The 23,957-nt window shown below is 45.7% G+C and overlaps 1 protein-coding gene across 1 annotated transcript in view; it reads right to left on the bottom strand.

Annotated features, from left to right (window-relative positions):
- Positions 1–11,165: 11,165 nt before the first annotated feature.
- Positions 11,166–23,957, bottom strand: part of SOCS7 (suppressor of cytokine signaling 7) — a 73,454-nt gene continuing 60,662 nt past the window's right edge. Inside the window, exons 9-10 of the mRNA XM_077252276.1 lie at positions 16,131–16,288; positions 11,166–12,723 (exon numbers count right to left, since the gene is read on the bottom strand). Coding sequence (XP_077108391.1) covers positions 16,168–16,288 — 121 coding nt within the window. The 3' untranslated portion in view covers positions 11,166–12,723; positions 16,131–16,167. The remainder of the gene's footprint in view (positions 12,724–16,130; positions 16,289–23,957) is intronic.

Here is a 23,957-nt window from a genome sequence, read left to right as displayed (position 1 = left end):
CAATTTTCATAATCATGAAAATACAGAAAAATCTTTAAATGAGAAGGTGTGTCCAAACTTTTGGTCTGCACTGTATGTCTGTTTACCAATAAAGATTTATTGATTTTACTTTGGCTGTTACATTCCTTATGTTTTGTAGGGTCTGGTGATAAGAATCTAAATAGAGGTGAGTGAGATGCTTGAGGCAGAGCTCCTCCTCTCCTCTTTCTTCTACATAGAATCTTTTGAAAACCAACTGTCATCTCCAACAAAGAAGTGAGAAAAGAGGTGGACGAAGGACTTTGCCTCAAGCATCTTGCTCACCTCTATTTAGTATCTTATCTGTGGCAACTGCCATCTCCTATCTCAGTAATGTAGCAAAGCTCAAGTGTCAAATAGCACCTTTAGGCCATGTGCACACGCTGCGGATTCCTTAGCGGAATTTTCGGCAGCGGATTCGCAAAATCCGCAGTGAAAAACCGCTGCGGTTTTTACTGCGGATTTATCGCAGTTTCTTTTGCGGTTTCCTCTGCGGGTTTTCATCTGCAGATTTCTATTGGAGCAGGTGCAAACCCGCAGCGGAATCCGCACAAAGAATTGACATGCTGCGGAAAATAAACCGCTGCGTTTCCGCACAGTTTTTTCCGCAGCATGTGCACTGCGGATTTCATTTCCCATAGCTTTACATGGTACTGTAAATGCATGGGAAACCGCTGCGGATCCGCAGCTGCGGAAACGCTGTGGATCCGCAGCAAAATCCACAGCGTGTGCCCATACCCTTACGGGCATGGACCAAATATGGAAGTGCAAAGTCATCTCAATCACTGTCAAACAAAGACCGATCACTGCAATTGTGTTCCCAATTGCGACATCCGGATGAAAGACGTGGACACTCACGAAAAAAAAATAGAATTATTCTTACCGTTAATTCGGTTTCTAGGAACCTTCCACGACAGCATACGGAGGTTGCCTCTTTGCCCTAATGGGGAACAGGAAATGGAGAGGTTAAAAGGCCCTCCCACCTCCCCCTCACCAGTGACTTATAACTGAAAACCATAGCACCAGTTTACCTTGAATCCCAGATTTAAATCCAGGAGTATAGGGAGGGAACTAGCGCCGTCGTGGAAGGTTCCTAGAAACCGAATTAACGGTAAGAATAATTCTATTTTCTCTAGTCACCTTCCACGACGGCATACGGAGAAATACCAACTAATTTGGCGCTAGGGAGGGACAACGGCCTGGAGTACTTTCCGGCTGAAGGCTAAATCCTTGTTGGGCATTACATCTAATCTGTAATGTTTGAAGAAAGTATGCAACGAAGACCATGTAGCTGCCCTGCAGGTTTGCTCTGCTGATGCACCTGCTCTTTCTGCCCAGGAGACTGAGGTTGATCTAGTCGAATGAGCCTTGATTCCCACTGGAGGGGTTTTATCCTGAGCAAGGTATGCTTCTGCTATCGCTTTCTTGATCCAGTTGGCAATAGTACTTTTGGCTACCTTCTTTCCTTTGTTTTGTCCTGATGGATGGACAAATAGATTCTGATCAATTCTGTAAGAGCTGGTTTGCTCTAGGTAAAATAATACAATGCGCCTGACGTCCAGCATATGAAATCTCTCTTCTTTTGGATTTGTAGGATTTTGACAAAAAGAAGGTAAAACGATTTCTTGAGAGCGGTGAAAATCTGAAACGACTTTTGGAAGAAAGGACGGGTCTAGGCGCAGTATTAATAGAGTCATCTTGAATAGACAAATATGGTTCTCTCATTGAGAGGGCCTGTAATTCTCCCACCCTCCTTGCTGATGTAATGGCCACTAGAAAAATTGTTTTGTAGATCAGGTTTTTCTGGGAGCAGGAGGATAATGGCTCAAAGGGTGGACCTATAAGCCCTTGTAATACCAGATTGAGATCCCATAGTGGTATAGTTGTTCGTTTTCTAGGGTTCATCCTGGAAGCTGATATCATGAACCTCTTAATCCAGTGATGATTTGCCAGATCCTGATCAAATATTGAACTGAGGGCGGAAACATGGACTTTAAGAGTGGTAGGCCTGAGGCCTATTTCTAATCCTTTTTGCAGAAAGTCTAGAATTTGTGATATATTTGGATTGAAGGCATCTGGAACTTGAGGAAGACAAAAGGATAAGAATTTTTTCCAGACCTTATTGTATATTGCAATGGTTACTGGTTTCCTTGATTTTTGAAGCGTGGAAACCACTGGCTCTGATAGTCCTTTGGCTATCAATACCTGGGCTTCAGTAGCCATGCCGCCAGATTCCATTTTTGAGCATCCAGGAGATGGATTGGTCCTTGAGAAAGAAGGTCTTTCTCCATCTGAAATTGGAACGGGCCATCTACCTGTAAATTCATTAGGTTGTACCAGCTTCTTTTCGGCCACAACGGGGCTACTAATATAGTAGGTGTCCGTTCTTCCCGAACTTTCTGCAAAACTTTTGCCAGTATTGGAATTGGTGGAAATGCATAGGCCAGCCGAAAATTCCATTTCTGGGCCAGAGCATCCACTCCCTTGGAGCCATCTCTGGGGTTTAGGGAGAAGAAGGCTTTGACTTTCGCGTTTTGGCGCCATGCAAATAGGTCGATTTCTGGGAGACCCCACCTGGTCACCAGCATCTCGAAACTTCGGTTGCTCAGACACCATTCTCCCGGATGTATGTCCTTGCGGCTTAAATAGTCTGCTTGAGTGTTGGACGAACCTTTCAGGTGAACTGCCGTCAGGGATAAAAGATGTCTCTCTGCCCAGGAGCATAGTCGGGCAGATATGTTCTTCAGGTTGTTGTTCATGGAACTGCCTTGACGCCTGATGTGAGCCACCGTAGTCATATTGTCTGAATATACTCGGACGTGATATCCCTTGATAAGGTGACTCCCTACTAGCAGAGCTTCCTCTACAGCTTTTAGTTCTCTGTAGTTGGATGACTTTCTGCTTGTCGACTGGTCCCAGAGACCCTGGAAGGGGATGTGATTTATCATGGACCCCCCAGCCCCTCTCGCTGGCATCTGTTGTAACTATAGTCAGAGGGACTTGAGTCCAACTGACCCCCTTTTGTAAGTTTCTCGGGGTTATCCACCACGCCAAGGAGGCTTTGACACGACCTGGTGTGTACAACTTTTTGTTCAAGGAACTGGGACGACCGTTCCAATTCTGCAGGATATGTGCCTGAAGTATTCTGGAATGGGCTTGAGCCCTTGGTACCGATTGGATGCAGGCTGTCATAGATCCTAGAAGAGACATGCCTTCTCTGATTGTAGGGGATCTGGCATCTCTGAACGTCTTGACCTTTGATATTAGGGTTAGACGATGTTCCAATGGAAGGAAGGACATTTGTCTTGCAGAGTCTAGGAGAACTCCCAGGAACTTCCTGCATTTGGAGGGTCTCAGGTGTGATTTCTCCAGATTTGGAACCCATCCAAGAGATGTCAGAATATTGAGAGTCTTTGATACATGAGACTCCAGGGTTTGTTTGGTAGGAGCCACTAACAAAAGGTCGTCTAGATAAGGCACTATACAGACGCCTTGCCTCCGGATAAAGGAGACTACTTCCCCCATTATTTTGGAAAATACTCTTGGAGCAGAGGAGATCCCAAACGGAAGGACGTTGAACTGATAGTGCTCTATTAGATGTCCCTTCTGTACTGCAAATTTGAGATACTGACGATGTCTCTGGTGAATGGGGATGTGAAAGTAGTCATCTTTCAGATCGATCGTAGCCATGTAGGAGTGCGGGCTTATCACGGGGATGGCATTTTTCACTGATTCCATCTTGAACCTTCGGTATTTGATATGCCGGTTGAGACCCTTTAGATTTATAATAATACGGGACTCGCCCGATGGTTTGGGAACCAGAAACAGGCGGGAGAAATGTCCCCGATCTCTCTCTGATTCCGGAACCCGAGATATTGCATTTGACATTTTTAGGGCCCTGAGACCCGACTCCAATATGGCCTGGTCTTTCAAGGAGGGAAGGGCGGTAATCTTTAGACCCCGAGGGGGGGAGGAAATTAACTATTAAGAGACCCTCTTTGATGATGTTGAGGACCCAGGGACAATTGGTGATGTTTTGCCACTGGAGTACAAATTTTGAGAGTCTTCCCCCCAGTGGGTCGGAGTCACCGCTTTTCCTGCTGAGACTGCTGTGGCTGCTGCTGAGGGATAAGGATATTTCTTCCCCCTCCTTTCGGGTAACTCCATCTCCCGGACTTGCCTTTCCCTCTCTGAGGGGTTTGGGCCTGAAAGGGACGAAAAAACTTCTTTTTGGGAGCTTTTTGTTCCGGGAGGGCCTTTTTCTTATCGGTTGCCTTTTCCAAGATGTCATCAAGGGAAGGTCCGAAAACATAGTTACCCTTAAACGGTATGGCGCATAGTTTGGCTTTTGAGGTGATATCACCAGACCACATTTTTAGCCAAAGCGCCCTTCTGGCTGAATTAGTCTGTACCAAAGACCTTGCAGCAATTCTAATGGTTTCCATAAATGCATCCGCTAGGAAACCTGTGGCTCTAAGCAGACTGGGTAGAGTGTAATAATTCAGCTCTAGAGGTGCCCTGGGATATGCGAGATTCCAGTTCTCCTAACCAGCGAAAAAGAGCTCTAGCCACACATGTGGATGCAATGTTGGCTTTGAGTGCTACCGTGGACGTCTCCCACCATTTTTTTCAACAGACTCTCTATTTTTCTGTCCATCGGATCTTTTAATTGTGACGAGTCTTCAAATGGAAGAGCCGTTCTTTTAGCCACTCTTGCCACTTGTGAATCAACCTTGGGGACATCCCATCTGGCCGAATCCCCTTCTAAGGGGAATCTATGCTTCATCTCTGATGGGGTACGGAGACGTTTTTCAGGTAGTTCCCACTCCTGCTCAATCAGATCAGATATATTTGAATGAATTGGGAACCCCACCCGTTTACCCTTAGTTATACCACAAAACATTTGGTCCTGTATGGACTGCGGTTCTGACGCTTCCTCCAGCCCCATAGTACTGCGCACGGCAGCCACTAAATCCTCGACCCATTCTGAAGAAAAAAGATATTTCCTAGCTTCAGAGGTTATAGGGGACGTAGGTTCTTCCCGATGACCCGAGGATGAGGCATAGGAGAGGTCTGATTCAGATTCAGAATCCTCATCCTGGATTTTCCTTTTCTTAGCTGGGGAGAGTGGCGGTGGGGGTGGGGGGGTAAAGGCCGCTAGGGAGGATTGCACCTCTTGCTTGACCAAGGAGCGGATTTCTTCCAATAAAGAAGGTTGTTCTGCCCTGACAATTTTGTCAGTACAGGTCCTGCAGAGTTTTTTCTCCCATAAGGGTGGCAGCTTAATGTTACAGATGGCACACTTCTTTTTAGTAGTAGTTTTAGGCGCAGACTTTTCTCCCTGAAATGAGAGGGGAGAGAGAGTCACAACTAATAATACCCCTAGATCACTACCTAAAGACCCCTGTCCCTGCAACACTTACTGTGGCAGGGGCAGCGCTGGGCTCTGCAGACGCAGGGCAGGTACTGCTCTCCATGACAGGGAAGGTCTTACCTGCGACGTTTTCTGGCAGGTTTTATGCTCTGTGGCATGTCCCTGCCCCCAGCGGTTGTGGAATCCTCCTCCCCTCCATGGTCCTGGGTGGAGGACAGCGTCCTGCACGAGGCGCCGCCGGCGGAAGTGCCTTCAGTGAGTGCCGAAAAGACCGGAAGTGACGCGCGCGATCACTTCCGGGTCACCAGCGGTGCGCGGAGGAGAGGAGACCGGAGAGCTCAGGGAGGACTCCAGTCGGGATCACTGGCCTGCTTTGCCCTCACGGGGGCGCGGGAAGGCCAGGGAACGGTCCCGAGGACACCGCAGCGCGGCGCGACGGGAGCAGCACCAAAGGGGGAGGTGAGATACGACCCCATGCTGCCCGGATTTATTATAGGCAGAGCCTTAGTAGGTGCAGTAGTTACCGGCCACCACCGCACACGAAGGAAACCTCTCCTGACCCATGGGGAACAGGAAAGACACTGGTGAGGGGGAGGTGGGAGGGCCTTTTAACCTCTCCATTTCCTGTTCCCCATTAGGGCAAAGAGGCAACCTCCGTATGCCGTCGTGGAAGGTGACTAGAGAAAAAAAAACAGAAGAAAAATGGATGCTTTTGAGTTGTGGTGCTGGAGAAGTCTCGTCATATCCCATAAATAGGTAAGATAGGCTTGCATAACGTACGGCCCCTCACACGGTTGGTTACGGCCCATGGAGCTGTCCGGGAGATGCCGCTCCCATTCTACCCATGTTCAAATGTTTTTGCGCATTTCAGAAATGGATACATTTGAAAACTTGGGTCACCGGGACTGGGGCAGGGTAGCACCCTCACAGACGTGAGGAGATCAGCACACTGCTGCCAGTGGCAGCGGAGATAGCAGGCACCGTTAATCCCACCATTAAATGTGCTTTCATTTTATATGAGGGGGCCGGTGGAAGGGGCCGTCTGGGGTTACTGCAAGGGCACATTATGGTGCAATGGGGGACATTATGGGAGCAATTGACAGATTGTGAAAGGGGGCATAGTACAGCAAGACGTAGAGGGGACATTATGCAGAGAGGTAGTCTGGGGGAGATCGGGAAAGGGGGAGCTTGGAGTGATATTTTGGAGAGGGGCAGTATGGGCTGGGATATTATAGAGAAGGGCAATGTGTGAGGGGAGGAATAATATGGAGAACGTCAGTGTGGAGGGTGATATTTGTGCAGGAAGCACACTGAGGGACAATTATTTATTTAGGGGCACAGCAAAGGAGATTTTTGTATTCATGGGGCATTATAATGATACTTCTATTTTTAATGGCAGTGTGTTGGGAAGTGCCGCTTAGGGAAGTCTGCAGAAATGAGCTTTGGGTGTAAAATCTCATCATGGCGTCTAGACAAAATTGAGAAGAAAAGAACATCTTTAATCAGAGAAAATGTCACCTATAAAAAGCTACTTGGAAGTAAATATTTATGTCATACTGAAAACGTCTCATCAGTTTTGTGGTTCCCGTATGGTCCACAGTCTGATGATGCTGGGAGTTGCTTAACAATTCTAAGGAGATGACTGGTAAGGACATACTGGGAGTTGTAGGTTCATGAAAGACAGTTGTAGATGGGGATGACCCAACATTGCAATTGATGGCAGTAATAAGCTTGGCACTGCATCCATTCACTGACGGTGGTTCTGATCTCAGAGCTGTGGAGTCAGTATAAAATGGACCGACTTCTAAAATATATAAATGCACTGTTTACAATAGTTCAATGCAGGATGTGCTGTAAATGTTTCCATAAGAATTTGGGAAAGTTCTGAAATGTCCTATAAATGTCTGTTCTGTTCCTGATCTAAGGATCTGGGCTTTTAGTTGAGATGAATCTGTGCTGCACTTTACGTACATGCTCAGTAGTTAGGAAGCGCTGTGGAGTCAGGAGTAAGGGGAATGTCCTATAAATGTCTGTTCTGTTCCTGATCTAAGGATCTGGGCTTTTAGTTGAGATGAATCTGTGCTGCACTTTACGTACATGCTCAGTAGTTAGGAAGCGCTGTGGAGTCAGGAGTAAGGGGAATGTCCTATAAATGTCTGTTCTGTTCCTGATCTAAGGATCTGGGCTTTTAGTTGAGATGAATCTGTGCTGCACTTTACGTACATGCTCAGTAGTTAGGAAGCGCTGTGGAGTCAGGAGTAAGGGGAATGTCCTATAAATGTCTGTTCTGTTCCTGATCTAAGGATCTGGGCTTTTAGTTGAGATGAATCTGTGCTGCACTTTACGTACATGCTCAGTAGTTAGGAAGCGCTGTGGAGTCAGGAGTAAGGGGAATGTCCTATAAATGTCTGTTCTGTTCCTGATCTAAGGATCTGGGCTTTTAGTTGAGATGAATCTGTGCTGCACTTTACGTACATGCTCAGTAGTTAGGAAGCGCTGTGGAGTCAGGAGTAAGGGGAATGTCCTATAAATGTCTGTTCTGTTCCTGATCTAAGGATCTGGGCTTTTAGTTGAGATGAATCTGTGCTGCACTTTACGTACATGCTCAGTAGTTAGGAAGCGCTGTGGAGTCAGGAGTAAGGGGAATGTCCTATAAATGTCTGTTCTGTTCCTGATCTAAGGATCTGGGCTTTTAGTTGAGATGAATCTGTGCTGCACTTTACGTACATGCTCAGTAGTTAGGAAGCGCTGTGGAGTCAGGAGTAAGGGGAATGTCCTATAAATGTCTGTTCTGTTCCTGATCTAAGGATCTGGGCTTTTAGTTGAGATGAATCTGTGCTGCACTTTATGTACATGCTCACTAGTGACCAGTGCTGTGGAGTCAGAGACAGGGAAATGTCCTATAAATGTCTGTTCTGTTCCTGATCTAAGCTTTTAGTTGAGATGAATCTGCGCTGCACTTTACGTACATGCTCAGTAGTTAGGAAGTGCTGTGGAGTCAGGAATAAGGGGAATGTCCTATAAATGTCTGTTCTGTTCCTGATCTGAGGATCTGGGCTTTTAGTTGAGATGAATCTGTGCTGCACGTTATGTAATGCTCAGTAGTGACCAGTGCTGTGGAGTCAGAGAAAGGGAAATTGAGGAGTCTGAGGTTTGGCTTACTCACTCCACAGCCCTGGGTTCCTGTATACATGTAGAAATCCACATGTTTCATGGATATGATAAAACTTAGGAATCTTAATGATTTGAGATAATGAAGTGGATTTGGAGAGCTCCAAAAATTCAGTTTCAGTTAGCAAATGTTCACACTGATTTTTTTGGAGCAGAAACTCTCCATAGTCTCCTCAAATACTCAAAACTGAGTTCTGGTGATGTGCTAATGTAATGAACGGTTCTATTGATGTAAATATTCCTTTAAATTTAGGTTAGTTCAGTAAGGCAAACATACAAATGTGCACCACTGAGCCAAGATCACCAACAAAGATGTTAAAGATATAGACCCAGTAATGTCCCTGTCACCAGACAGAAACTGGCCTTCTTCAGACATACTGTATGATGAGGGCACATTTACTAGGCGAGCTGCTACTCAGAATGATCGGTGGTAAAAGGATACAGGAGAGACTGAAGCCCTTCACATCATTCTACAGGGAATGAACATCAATGAATCAAAGGAATCTGTGGACAATACGGAAGCATGGGAAGAAATAGCTAAGAGTATCCAATAGGTTGACACGGCTGAGCGGATAGAATCATCAGTAGCTATATAGAAAGTGATGATCGACGGACTTATGTACATTGTGGAGCAGATGGAAAAGAGGAGAAATTAGCTGCATCAATAGAGGCAAAGATAGTAACAGTCTTCAGTTCACTGTGGCTACTGCTGGCTGAGGGTATTTTTAAGATTCTGATTAACTCTTTACCAGCAGCCTTTCCTTTACCTACAGTTTTGCCCCTTTCAGGAAGTTGTACTCTGGGCTTCATCACAGGGACATTTTATTACATTTCTGATTAACTCCATACAGAATATTGGCATTTATTTCAAGCCCTTATCAAGTGGTGAGTCAAATTTCCACCTGAATTGCATTTTGGTGATTTGCTGGCCATAGAGATGCATTGGCAAATTATTTCTCCACTTTTGTATTTCACTTTCAGTGAATTAATCTGGGTAACAATTTTCAGATTGACACTTGTTTTAGACTAACTTTGACTGCTGAACACCAAAGGGATGCCATTTTTTCTCTATGACAAGAATTTAAGCTACAGGATACCCTTCCCCTGAGTTTACAAAAACCATACAAGATGCACAATGGAAAATGGTACAAAAAATAATCTGAATGTAATTTTTATTTGAAGAAGTTACCTACTACTTGGACAACTTCTCATATCCCTCGCTTGGCCCCGATTAAAAAAAAAAAAAAAACCCAACATACTCACCTCCAGTGCTGGTGCCTTTACCTCGGTGTCTACACTCGCTCTCACCGGGGCTCCCGTGTTGTTGTGACACGTGACCCCGGCGCCCAATCAGCGCTGGCGTCACTGTCTCCGCCTCCTTTCACATTGAACATGAAGAGGAAATGAGAGCAGCTGCAGCCCGGACTTCCTCTTCATATTCGATTGGTCAGACACGCCGAGAGACTGAGTAACCAATTGGGTTTGTACCAAGTAAGCTGCCATTGTGGAGGACACACCTTAATCTCCGCTTTGAGCGATCAATGAACACTCGCCATTCACTTGAGATATAGCTTGGAATTCCCGATTCCTCAATTAAACCATGTATGTTATGGCAATGAAAGCCACTGTCACTTCTAATTTTGAGCCAGAGAAATTGCATTTCTGCACTAACTTAGGATACCTTTGCTCCTTTTTCTACAAGTTTTTCTCATGCAGTTTTGACAGACGCTATGAGTTCTGAAGCCTTTTTGATGGTCCTAAATCTCATGTCAATTTGTTCAACTCATGCTGGTCAAATCCCTTACGAACGGAGACATCTTCAATTTCAAAATAATCATCGCTGTCACTTTGTTACCATAATGCTGAGAAGAGGGAACCTGGCACTGGGAAGTCAGCTGAATGAGGCACTGGACATATTAGCTGATGGTAGACTAGAATACTCGATTTTATATTTAATTTTCTAGTTATGTCCTGAAGTTATCAGTTTACAAAAGTAACAGTCACTGGAATGATCTCTTGGCTCTCACCAAGCCATAGGAATAACAATTGGCATCTTATGTATTCCCTTTGTCCACATCCGTAAACTCTCAGCACACTGCTTGCACGCCATGTGAGGGGCTGAAGACTTTTCTTGATCACCAAGTTTTACTTTGAAATATGCAAAACAGGCTTGGTTGACAAATGTGCTGATGTTCGTCCTTTGAATGAGAATGGTGAAACTGCCACAAATATAATAAAAGGAACTGGGGCTGTTTAGGCACTTACGACAAGAAATAGAGACAGACCTGATCTGAAAGAAAGGAAATAAGTGGGCAAATAAATTGGTTTTAATTAATGACTGCAAAATCTGGCGAGGCAGTAAATCCTCATCTGTCAAATACTGAGAGAAATCATCTGATTTGCTAATGACAATGATCATTATAAGAAAAGGCTCACTTTGTGTTCTTGCAGAGCTGAGGTCCATGTTAAGGTGGGCTTACAAGTCTGTATTGGATATGTAGGTACTTGTGTATCAGAAGACAGAGCCATGATAACCAAAGCTGCAGCGCACATACTCTATGGCAATTACAACAGTAACGCAGACAACAATCACACAAGGGAATGTAGTTATATCTAAATTGTTTATTTTAAACCCACTCTCCACCCGTCTTGAAGTAATTAACATGGCAGAAAGAAAAAAAAAAAGTCAATTCTAATTAGAGACAGGAATTTAAATCAAGACATAGGTGAAAGTTTTAATGTCTTGGGGTGGGCTGAGGACGGGAGAGACATAATAGAAAGACTGATCACTAACACAAAACAATTTTTGCAGTTATCTTCTATTCAATGTCTACAAAGAAATCATTCTTGGGGGAGGGAAGATTCAAAAATATATGCTTAAAAAATAAAAATTAAATTGGAAAGAATGTGTCCCTCTCATGCCTATAACACAGTATATACAAACAGGGCTGGGAAGGACACCTTAAACTGATTTTTTTTTTTCCTGACATCCCAAATATGCACACAGGGCCAGTTTTGCAGCAGTTTCCATATATTAAAATCCAACAAGGAAGAAAGACAATAAAATAAATTACACAAACTATTTTCAATAAATTAAGCGCAGAAACAAAAATATACACAAAATTCGATGAATTTAAGGAAAGGGAGGGGAGGTTTAAGGTTGTGCTGGAGATAACTTTCACTTTACTCCATGAGTTTAAATTTACATTTTTTTCCCTTTTAAGGGCAACAAAAGAAAAAATAAATCCTTACCCCTCAGGATAAATAATACAAAAATAACATTAAAATAAAAAAGGCTAAACAATTGTGGTTCCACAATCATCTCTGTGTGGGCTCATAGGGTGGCTGCAGCAGCCGGGTGGCACTCAATACGGGTGCAATAATTACTGGAATATTTAACCCGTGTATAGGACAGCCATAACCATGCGGTTAGAGATGAATGTATTATCTCCAGTGGTAACCTTTATCCAGTGTTATAAAGACCTGCATTGAGAGATCAAAATGTGAGAAGCCACATGACAGGACGGAAGGACATTCAGCACTTCGGAGACTTTCTCTTTTCCATCAGTAGTAAAACTCAGATGTGTCCTCCCTCCAGCAGGTTGAGGGCAAGACGGTCATTAGTAGTAGTCTGTCCACTATGTGAAAATGGACCAAGAAGACTTCCAGTTCTGTTCATGAGATGCACGGTCTCTGCGTGGACCTTCACTAATAAAATAAATTACTGTCCATTTTGTAGGAGGAAAGAAACCCCCTAGTATTGTAAATGAATATCAAGTGGAGCTCACACAGGAAACCCTGAAGACAATCCAGTAGATGATGGTCAGTTGTTCAGTAGCTATGGTGGGTTAAGAAACCCTGTTGTTCACTTTCATTACAATGAAATTTCATCAAAATACAATACTGTAACATAGTAAGGATGCTGGCAGAACGGTGACCAGCAACTTACATTCCAGTGGGGGCTCTTGGAGATCAGGGGGGTACGTCAGGGTGCTAGCAGTGTGACACCCAAGTCCAAGCTAAATTATCGCCCCTTAGTCTTTACAGGGGGCAATGTAGAGGGAGACTTAGACGTGGTCCACTGAAGATTTGTCCCCCCAGTCATATTCCTCCATCCCCTGGGGTGGGGGTCCAGAGTACTCATACCAGCACAACGCTTCCTACCAAAAGATATGGTGAACATTAGTCTGCTGTGAAAAGTCATCCTATAACATTACAAGAAATAAAATGCTTTTAAATATGTTAATGGTTTAAAGTAATAATTCACAACTTTGCAAAAGAACAAAAATATTTGGTTTGTGTCATTACTTTCTGAGCCTCACAACTGTTAGATTTTCCCTTCAATTAAGCTGAATAAGGGCTTGCTTTTTATGTTGCGAGCTGTCATTTTTATTGCTGCCTTTTAAAGGGAACACACTTTTGGATTACTTCTTAATGCATTTTTTTTTTTTTGAGGTAGGAGAAGTGACTGAAGTATGGCAATTCTGCCAGTTTGATTACCGTATTTTTCGGCTTATAAGACGCACTTTTCCTGCAAAAATGTGGAAGAAAATGGGGGGTGCGTCTTATAGTCCACATATACCTGCTCTAGCTGTGGTGGGAAGGTGTGGGAGCGGCAGCAGAGGAACAGTGGGCCACAGGAGGCAGGCACCGGCAGCTGCGACTAACTCCTGTGCCCACCGCTAAAGAGAAATGAATATTCACTGTATTCCACGCCCCTGCGAGTGGAAAACTGTGAATATTAATTTCTCTTTAATGGAGGAAACACTGTTCGCTACAGCAGCTGGCTTCCTGCAGCTCCCCGGCGTTCGCGTGTGCCAGCTTCTTAAGGCAATGAATATTCACTGCTCTCCACTCCCATAGGCATGGAATGCAGTGAATATTCATTCCCTTTAGTAGTGGGCACATGTGAACACCCGCCAGCTGCAGGAAGCCGCCGGCTGCAGCTAACACTGTGCCCGCTAGTAAAGCGCAATGAATATTCACTGCTCTCCACGCACATAATCCCGGCGTGGAGAGCAGCGAGTACTCTGGCAGCGGTCCTCGGCTTGCAAGCAGCGCATAGCATTCCTGCCATTCGCTGCTTAAATCAGCTGCTGGCATCGTACAAGACACTGTGAGGGAGCACAGAAAAGCAAGTATAATGGTTTATGTTGTTTTTTATTAATGTTTTTCTCAGGGGGGCCGGGACTACCAAGGTAAGGGACGAGGAGGCCATGCATATTGGGGTAAGGATGAGGGGAGCATGCATATCGAGATAGGGATGACGGGGCCATATATACCAAGATACTGGATATTAGTACAGAATTGACCACATTTTTTTATTCAAATTTTTTTTTTTTTTACAATTTCCTCCTCAAAAACCTAGGTGCGTGTTATGGTCTTATAGTCAGAAAAATATATATATTTTTTACCTTTACACGGTTTGCCATATAGGTCAATTCATTTTACAGATGCAGAGATAAAAAAACATGTTGCCATTTCTTTATTTCACTATCAAAAAAGGGGGAGATTTAAAATTTTAGGCTTTTTTTTTTATTATTTTCCACTTTTTAGTCCCATTAGGGACTTTACTGTATGATCGCTTTATGGCTTGTACTATATACTACAATACTTTGGTAATGCCATATGTATTGGAAATTTCTTATGAAGATGAAGCAGGATCCACCAATCCTTGATTGCCAAACTTAAATGCTGCGGTCAGAAATTAACAGTGGCTTTGAAGCACTTAAAGGGAACCTGTCACTAGAAAAAAACGCTATTAACCTGCAGATATGGAGTTAATCTGCAAGTTAATAGGGTTATTAACTTGCCTGGTGCCTGCACTCAGCCTAAGGGCTGTCCCACACGTCCAGATAATTCCGGTACCGGAATAAATCGGTACCGGAGTTATCCGTGTCCGTGTGCCTGGGAACTCACGGAGGCCATACGTGCGGCACACGTGTGCCGCCCGTATGGCGAGTGGGTACCACACAGAGCGTGTGGTACCCACTCTGCATGGTGCTGAAGCTGCGATTCATATCATCCCTGCAGCAACGTTTGCTGTAGAGAAAATATGAAGAATAGTGTTTAAAATAAAGATCTATGTGTCCGCCGCCCCCCCACCCCCTGTGCGCCCCCCCGCTGGTCAGAAAATACTTACCCGGGTCCCCCGTCGGCTGTCGCTCCTTCCTGGTCTGGCCGCGGCTTCTCCTGCATGCGGTCACGTGGGCCCGATCATTTACAGTCATGAATATGTGGCTCCACCTCCCATAGGGGCGGAGCCGACTATTCATGATTGTAAATGATCGGCCCCACGTGACCGCATACAGTAGGAGGCGCGGCCAGACCAGGAAGGAGCGAGTAAGTATTTTCTGACCAGCGGGGGGGCGCACAGGGGGTGGGGGGGCGGCGGACACATGGATCTTTATTTTTAACACTATTCTTCATATTTTCTCTATAGCAAACGCTGCTACAGGGAAGATATGAATACCGGCTTCAGCACCATGTGGGGGGGACAGCGCTTACTGTAGCGCTGTCTCCGGCACGCACACGGACCCCAGACGGAGAATGTCCGTGTGAGGTCCGTGTTTTACGCGGACCCATTGACTCTATTGGGTCCGTGTAAAACGTGCGCTCCCACGAACACTGACATGTCTCCGTGTTTGGCACACGGAGACACGGTCCGCAAAAAATCAATGACATCTGAACAGATGCATTGATTTTTATGGGTCTACGTGTGTCAGTGTCTCCGGTACGGGAGGAAACTGTCACCTCACGTACCGGAGCCACTGACGTGTGAAACCGGCCTAACGCTGCAGGGAGAAAATGACTGGGGCGCCGCCGGTTCAGTCACACTATATATAGAGTGGCAACTATAACCACGTCCCCAGCTCTGACCAACAGTCGGCACTAATGTAGAGGCAGTGTCAGTCAGGGCCGGGGGCAAGGTTACAGCTGACACCCTATACTCAGACTGAACCAGCACCGGCGCCACGCTCATGACTGAAAACTGAACGCTGCCAGGGGGAATAAAGTTCACTTTCTCCCCGTTGCGTTCGGGTAACTTTTGAGCACTGGGCAGGTTAGTAACACAATTAACCTGCAGATTAACCCCATATCTGCATATTAACAGCGTTTGTTCGGGTGACAGGTTCCCTTTCAAACAAATGATTAGAGACAGCGCCAATCACTGCTGATGGAGGAAGATGCCTGGCTGTATAATACAACGGGCACCTGACATTTATGGAGCCAGTTCAGCTCCTGAGCATGTTCCATAAATGTACACTTGACATTAGTCATATGACCGAGGTTGGGAAAGGGTTACATGCAAATCACAGTAATAAAGCCCATCAGTGTGGATCCAGCTTTCCCTGATTATCAGAAGCCTCATCAGACCATATTAGCATTTTATAGTAGCTCACCAGAGGCGTGCATGCTGAGGAACAAAACCTAGATGACTTTTATATGTCATCGTAGAACACACACAGTTGGGTTATCTTGGAGAAAACCATGTATGAGAAAAACTACATCACAAGTAAATGTATATTACCCTTCAGGATACAATGAAAATTCTCTTCTTAATTACCTGGGTCCAACACAATAAGTTACATGTAGACGCCTTGCTACGTGGAGCTCTCTGTCCCGGACTCCATTTTGGGAACAAGACGGGACTCCTTTAAACACAGGTATATTTCCTCTTGCGGATCATAGTAGTAGAACTTGCGCAGGTATGAGATGAGAGGCCTGGAGAAGAACAAATGGGAAGACTGCTTGTAAAACAACATCTCCACAATATGCTAGTTTGCTAAGTAACTAGGGTGGAGACTCAAACTATTTTTATAAGGGCCTTCAGGACTACTAAAAATAAATTAGAAGCACAAATGCGCCTGTAAAACATTCCATATTCTTGTATACGCACCCATTAACAAATAATGCAGTCTTAACGAGGAAGTCAGCGAACACCATGATCACATTCTTTACAGTAGTAATCAAGGTTGTTTGTACTTTAGGATTAAGCAAGAAGATGATAAGATGATATTTATTGGCCATTACCAAAACACCAATAAATATACATATATTCCTGTCTCCAAAAACTACAACAGTAAAAACTGATAGGTTCCTGCTAGTACCCAACCATTCCCCAAAACCTGACAGGTCTGCCATCCCTTCTCCACTAGCCGCAAGACCATGACCCAGAAGGTCTGAGTCAAGCAGTTAATCATCATGTGCCCTGTGGCTCCATCATTATCTATGGCCCAGATGATGTTCACAGTGCTTTACTCGGCCATCATCTGAACTCTCGTACACAGAAAATGAATGGAGAGGAAGGCTACATTCAATGTCTCCTGACTATGGTCTTAAGGCTAAGTAGGAGCCAGGCATAAAAGACGTTCATTCTGGCAACTGGTGGAACTCAGATCAAACTATTAATTATCTCCTAGATGATAAAGGGATATTCCAAACTCCAAAAATTAACCTACGGCAAAAGTTTTTTTGTTTTGTTTTTTAATTCCATATTTGAGCCTTCTATCAAAATTTTAAAGGGGCTGCTTAGGATTTGAATACATTTTAGCTATTGTTCACAGACTGCGTCTGGCATTGCAGCTCATCCCCGAATTTCGATAAATTTCTCAGGCCACCCAACATAATCTTAATATTCTACTGAATTGTGACTAGATTAGATTTCTTTTTGGAAAAGCAGCAGTGCAAAAGCATTAGTATCAAGCGGTGATTCTTCAGATGATGTAGTGGTATAACTCTTGGCATACCCTAGAAGTCACACACTACGTGACGCAAGCCACAGGTTGGAGGCAACTGACTTAAAAAATGTTATATATAATAATCCCGCTACTCAGAAGTTGTGTATCTATGCAGTGGTAAATACAGAGGGGAGCATAATATCTGTCTGAAACGCAGGTCAAAAAGGTTTACTAGCGACATTGATTTAGGGAAAAATAGTCTATATTGATGTGCAGTCACAAAAGCCATAGACATGTCACTTTTTTTGCAAAAAAAAAAGAAAAAAAGAAATGGAATCTGGACAGAAAGTCAGTGTCACTTAACCATGCCAAGGCCTGCGAGTGGTAAAGAGTAAGAGGTGTCTGTATTCAGAAGTCCATAGCCTCCCAATCTATAATGTGGGTTGCACAGCATCACACATGAGTATTAGCAATGTTTTATATGTTCTGACGGGGTGAACAAGCTGCGAGACAGCAGCAGACAACAGCACAGCCCCCAAACCTCCCAGAGCAACATAAACAGCACTTAGCAGGGGCTCTGCCTGGCTGTGACTAATAATTAGTGCTCATGCTGGAAATGATAATTATATAGGACGGAGAATTGTATTTACACACACACTGATCCGAACAGTGGTAGGGAAGAGACAATATTTTTTGTGCGTCATGCATATATGTATTCCACATTTAGCAGGGCGTATGATGCATTTATATTAAGAAGACGCTGGGGACAGTATAACATGTTGGGATATAATTAGGTATGCACCTTTCCAACATGGTGCTGATACCTTCAGCATAGTAGTGCGCAAATGCGGACCATAATTCATTGGGTCTTGTGTTGATATCATAGACATGCGCACTGGTGTCAGAACACCGGAGATTTATACACATGTGAGACTATATTTGTAAGTGTGCAACATGTTCTGTTTCACAGATTTGGGACACCTGAGTTGTTTTGATTGACCATTTGGTAAATTTTAAAAGTTATCACTGTGCACTTTATGATGTATGTACATGAGTCATATATTGAACAGATTTACTATAATGGCACTGATTGCACTTTTTGGCTTAATGATCGTTACTGTTTTGAGGTCTTAAATAGCTAAAGACTGTTAAACGATCTTTTATTGAAAAACATGTGTGTTTTCTATATATACTCACTTCATTTGTATGTTCACTGCTTGAGAAAGGATACTATATCCGAAACGTTGCCACACCGTTCAGGCATTAAAGCCCATTTTTTTCTTTAATTTTTGTGCTGATTATATATATATATATATATATATATATATTTATTTATTTTACACACACGCCGAGAGTGTTTGTCAGCCTTAACATGGTTCCAGAAAATGAAATACTTCGCCCCAAAAATTATTGCACTAGCACATTTAGTTTACTTTCCATGTATTGGAACAGAACAAAAAAAACAGACGAATAGGCAAATTGTGATGCTCATTCAAACTCACTTGTGGCAAGCAACAGGTGTGGGCAATATGAAAATCACACCTGAAACCAGATAAAAAGAGGAGAAGCTGACTCAATCTTTGCAGTGTGAGAGTGAGTGTCACACTAAGCATGGAGAGAAGAGAACTGTCTGAGGACTTGAGAACCAAAAAATTGTTGAAAAATATCAACAATCTCAAGGATAGAAGTCCATTTTCAGAGATCTTGATGTTCCTTTGTCCATGGTGCGCAACATAAGTTTACAACTTGTAGCACTGCAGCAGATCTCCCAGTACAATTGATTAAAGGTTGCAACGCAGGATAGCTCAGATGGTACATAAGCAGTCTCAAACAAGTTACAAAAAAATTTAAGCTGTACTTCAGGCTCAGGGTGGATCAGTGTAAGCACAAACTATACACTGAAATTTGTATGAAATTAAATGCTAGGGCTGGAGATCCAGGAGGACCCCCACTGCTGACACAGGCAAAAACTAGACTGCAGATTGCAAAGATGTTTTTGAGTAAGCAAAAATCCTTCTAAGAATGCGTCTTATGGACAGATCGGACCAAGATAGAGCTTTTTGGTAAAGCACATCATTCTATTGTTTACTAAAAATGGAATGGAGCGTGAGAAGAAAAGAACACAGTACCTACAGTTAAATATGGTCGAGGTTCAAATATGTTTTGGGGCTGTTCTGCTAACTCTGGCACTGGGTGCCTTGACTGTTTGCAAGGCCTCATGAAATCTGAAGATTACCAATGGATTTTGGGTCGCAATGTAGTGCCCATGCTGGGTTTGCATCCTAGGTCATGGGTCTTCTAACAGGACAATGACCCTAAATATACTTCAAGAAGCACCAGGAAATGGATGGAAACAAAGTGTTGGAGAGTTCTGAAGTGTCCAGCAATGAGTACAGATCAAAATCCCATGGAACACCTGTGGAGAGATCTTAAAATTGCTGTTGGGACAAGGCACGTAGAGCATGGCACAGCCCGCGTAGAGCATGGCACAGCCCGCGTAGAGCATGGCACAGCCCGCGTAGAGCATGGCACAGCCCGCGTAGAGCATGGCACAGCCCGCGTAGAGCATGGCACAGCCCGCGTAGAGCATGGCACAGCCCGCGTAGAGCATGGCACAGCCCGCGTAGAGCATGGCACAGCCCGCGGAGTACATTGCACAGCCCGCGGAGTACATTGCACAGCCCGCGGAGTACATTGCACAGCCCGCGGAGTACATTGCACAGCCCGCGGAGTACATTGCACAGCCCGCGGAGTACATTGCACAGCCCGCGGAGTACATTGCACAGCCCGCGGAGTACATTGCACAGCCCGCGGAGTACATTGCACAGCCCGCGGAGTACATTGCACAGCCCGCGGAGTACATTGCACAGCCCGCGGAGTACATTGCACAGCCCGCGGAGTACATTGCACAGCCCGCGGAGTACATTGCACAGCCCGCGGAGTACATTGCACAGCCCACGTAGTATATAGCAATGTGGGCATCATATCCCTGTTAAAAAAAAAAAAAAAAAAAGAAACAAAATAAAAAATAGTTATATACTCACCTTCCGTTGGTCCCCGGATTCAGGCGAAGCGGTTACCGACGCTCCTCACGCGCTTCGGTCTCAAGAGTGCATTGCGGTCCCGCTACGTCATCATCTCGCGAGATCGCAATGCATGGAGCGAGCACCGGAGCGTCGCAAGGAGCGGGAAAGGCCTGTTCTGGATCCGAGGGGCCGACGGACGGTGAGTATATAACGATTTTTTTTTATTATTATTATTATTATTATTGCTGCATAGGCAGCATCAATAGTAAGTTGGTCACACAGGGTTGATAGCAGCGTTAACGGAGTGCGTTACACTGCGGCATAACGCGGGCCGTTAGCGCTGCCATTAACCCTGTGTGAGCGCTGACTGGAGGGGATTATGGAGCGGGCACTGACTGCGGGGAGGAAGGGGTGGCCATTTTGCCGCCGGACTGTGCCCGTCGCTGATTGGTCGTGGCTGTTTTGCCGCGACCCATCAGCGACTTGGGATTTCTGTGAAAGACAGACAGAAAGATGGAAGTGACCCTTAGACAATTATATAGTAGATGATTGATTGCCAACCTTTGGAATACACTACTGCAACCAAATATTAAGCTGAGTGTGCCAACAATTTTGTCCTGCCCATTCTTTGGGTTGTGAGAAATGATGTCTAAATTACCTAATTTTCTCTTTATGTTGTTCCAACTCACACAAAGGATATAAACATGTGTAATTGCAATAACTTTCTGTGAGAAAGACATGTCGCGGCTTTGAGGAGGGCTCACGGGCGGAGGATACTGCCAGCTGACGTACTATTCCGTCAGCTGGCAGAAAGGGGTTAAAGAAAAAAGACTTATTAGGTCATATAAAACCCTTTCCCCTATTGAAGGGAGGGGATTTTGCCCATATACACAGGGACTATAGAAAGAATTTTTCAGACAAATCATGGGTTAAAAAAAGAAAAATCCTTTCTGTAAAAACTTGGCACTAGTCTTGCATATTGAGAATGATCACCAGTTCTTAAACCAGGCTGATGCACATTAGGTCAAGAGCAGATCACACCGTGTGCTGGTCACGCTGAACCAGTCATTTTCATGTGATCTCATCCTCATGATCCCTAAATGACTATTTCTATACAATTCTGAAGCATTGGAAATTACTCACTTCAGAACACGAGATGAAATCAAAGCAGCCACATGTTACAATAAAATTGATTCTAAACTGTAAGTAGGTGCCAAAAAGGCTCTAAAATCATTGGCAAAAATAAGAAGCATTTAACAGGAAAACAAAAAAATTACTTGATATCATGTTTAAAAAAAAAAAAGTGATAATACTAGTAGTGGCGAATCAAGTACATTTTACCCTTTGAAATGCATAGTGAGATCTGCAAAAATATGGGAAATTATACATTTAACTAGGTGGTGGCCCGATTCTAACGCATCGGGTATTCTAGAATATGTATGTAGAACACAGCCCGCGCAGCGTATAACACAGCCCGCGCAGCGTATAACACAGCCCGCGCAGCGTATAACACAGCCCGCGCAGCGTATAACACAGCCCGCGCAGCGTATAACACAGCCCGCGCAGCGTATAACACAGCCCGCGCAGCGTATAACACAGCCCGCGCAGCGTATAACACAGCCCACGCAGCGTATAACAGCCCGCGCAGCGTATAACACAGCCCACGCAGCGTATAACACAGCCCGCGCAGCGTATAACACAGCCCGCGCAGCGTATAACACAGCCCACGCAGCGTATAACAGCCCACGCAGCGTATAACACAGCCCACGCAGCGTATAACAGCCCACGCAGCGTATAACACAGCCCACGCAGCGTATAACACAGCCCACGCAGCGTATAACACAGCCCACGCAGCGTATAACACAGCCCACGCAGCGTATAACACAGCCCACGCAGCGTATAACACAGCCCACGCAGCGTATAACACAGCCCACGCAGCGTATAACACAGCCCACGCAGCGTATAACACAGCCCACGCAGCGTATAACACAGCCCACGCAGCGTATAACACAGCCCACGCAGCGTACAGCCCACGCAGCGTACAGCCCACGCAGCATATAGCACAGCCCACGCAGCATATAGCACAGCCCACGCAGCATATAGCACAGCCCACGCAGCATATAGCACAGCCCACGCAGCATATAGCACAGCCCACGCAGCATATAGCACAGCCCACGCAGTATATAGCACAGCCCACGCAGTATATAGCAATGTGGGCACCATATCCCTGCTAAAAAAAACTGCATAGGCAGCATCAATAGTAAAAACTGAAGCGGTGTTTAACTCCCGCCCCAATATCGTTGATTAGTCGCGGCTGGCCGGCTGCGACCAATCAGCGACCCGGGATTTCTGTTACGGAAGTTACAGACAAACAGACAGAAGTACCGCTTAAGCAATTATATATATAGAAAATGAGCAGCAAACCTCAAATTCTGCACACAAATGATCGAGAGCAGACTTTCGACAGAGGGAAAGTCACTGTAAAGTCAGCTGCAGCAAGATTCAAACTAAATCTTGAAAAATGTCAATATTTCCATGGCAAAAAGTTAAATCCACATGTTATGGATTGTACACCTGTCCCACAGGTCAATTTATGCCGTAGTTTTTGGGTGAAATCTCATCCACAATTGGCCATCGGCCATGGCTATTTGGCAGGCTCAGGACATCAATGGTATAATCTGATGGTCCTTAGCAGAAAAAGTCTCCTAATATGGAGATGATAACTTCGTATATCTGGCGCACATTGGTTCTTCCATGAATTACTGTATTTTTGGATTATAAGACACTTTTTTCCTCCACGTTAGTCATGAAAATGGGAGTGAGTCTTATAATCCTATGTGAGCTCACTGGGAGCCAGCGGCAGTGGCGCAGTGTCACGGGAGGCAGGGTGGCTGCTTCGGGAGGCAGGGTGGCTGCTTCGGGAGGCAGGGTGGCTGCTTCGGGAGGCAGGGTGGCTGCTTCGGGAGGCAGGGTGGCTGCTTCGGGAGGCAGGGTGGCTGCTTCGGGAGGCAGGGTGGCTGCTTCGGGAGGCAGGGTGGCTGCTTCGGGAGGCAGGGTGGCTGCTTCGGGAGGCAGGGTGGCTGCTTCGGGAGGCAGGGTGGCTGCTTCGGGAGGCAGGGTGGCTGCTTCGGGAGGCAGGGTGGCTGCTTCGGGAGGCAGGGTGGCTGCTTCGGGAGGCAGGGTGGCTGCTTCGGGAGGCAGGGTGGCTGCTTCGGGAGGCAGGGTGGCTGCTTCGGGAGGCAGGGTGGCTGCTTCGGGAGGCAGGGTGGCTGCTTCGGGAGGCAGGGTGGCTGCTTCGGGAGGCAGGGTGGCTGCTTCGGGAGGCAGGGTGGCTGCTTCGGGAGGCAGGGTGGCTGCTTCGGGAGGCAGGGTGGCTGCTTCGGGAGGCTGCTTCGGGAGGCTGCTTCGGGAGGCAGGGAGGCTGCTTCGGGAGGCAGGGAGGCTGCTTCGGGAGGCAGGGAGGCTGCTTCGGGAGGCAGGGAGGCTGCTTCGGGAGGCAGGGAGGCTGCTTCGGGAGGCAGGGAGGCTGCTTCGGGAGGCAGGGAGGCTGCTTCGGGAGGCAGGGTGGCTGCTTCGGGAGGCAGGGTGGCTGCTTCGGGAGGCAGGGTGGCTGCTTCGGGAGGCAGGGTGGCTGCTTCGGGAGGCAGGGTGGCTGCTTCGGGAGGCAGGGTGGCTGCTTCGGGAGGC

Source organism: Ranitomeya variabilis, chromosome 4 (genome assembly GCF_051348905.1).
Source record: "Ranitomeya variabilis isolate aRanVar5 chromosome 4, aRanVar5.hap1, whole genome shotgun sequence".
NCBI lineage: Eukaryota > Metazoa > Chordata > Amphibia > Anura > Dendrobatidae > Ranitomeya > Ranitomeya variabilis.
The sequence above is the reverse complement of the archived record's forward strand: the minus strand, read 5'-3'. Positions and strand labels throughout refer to the sequence as shown.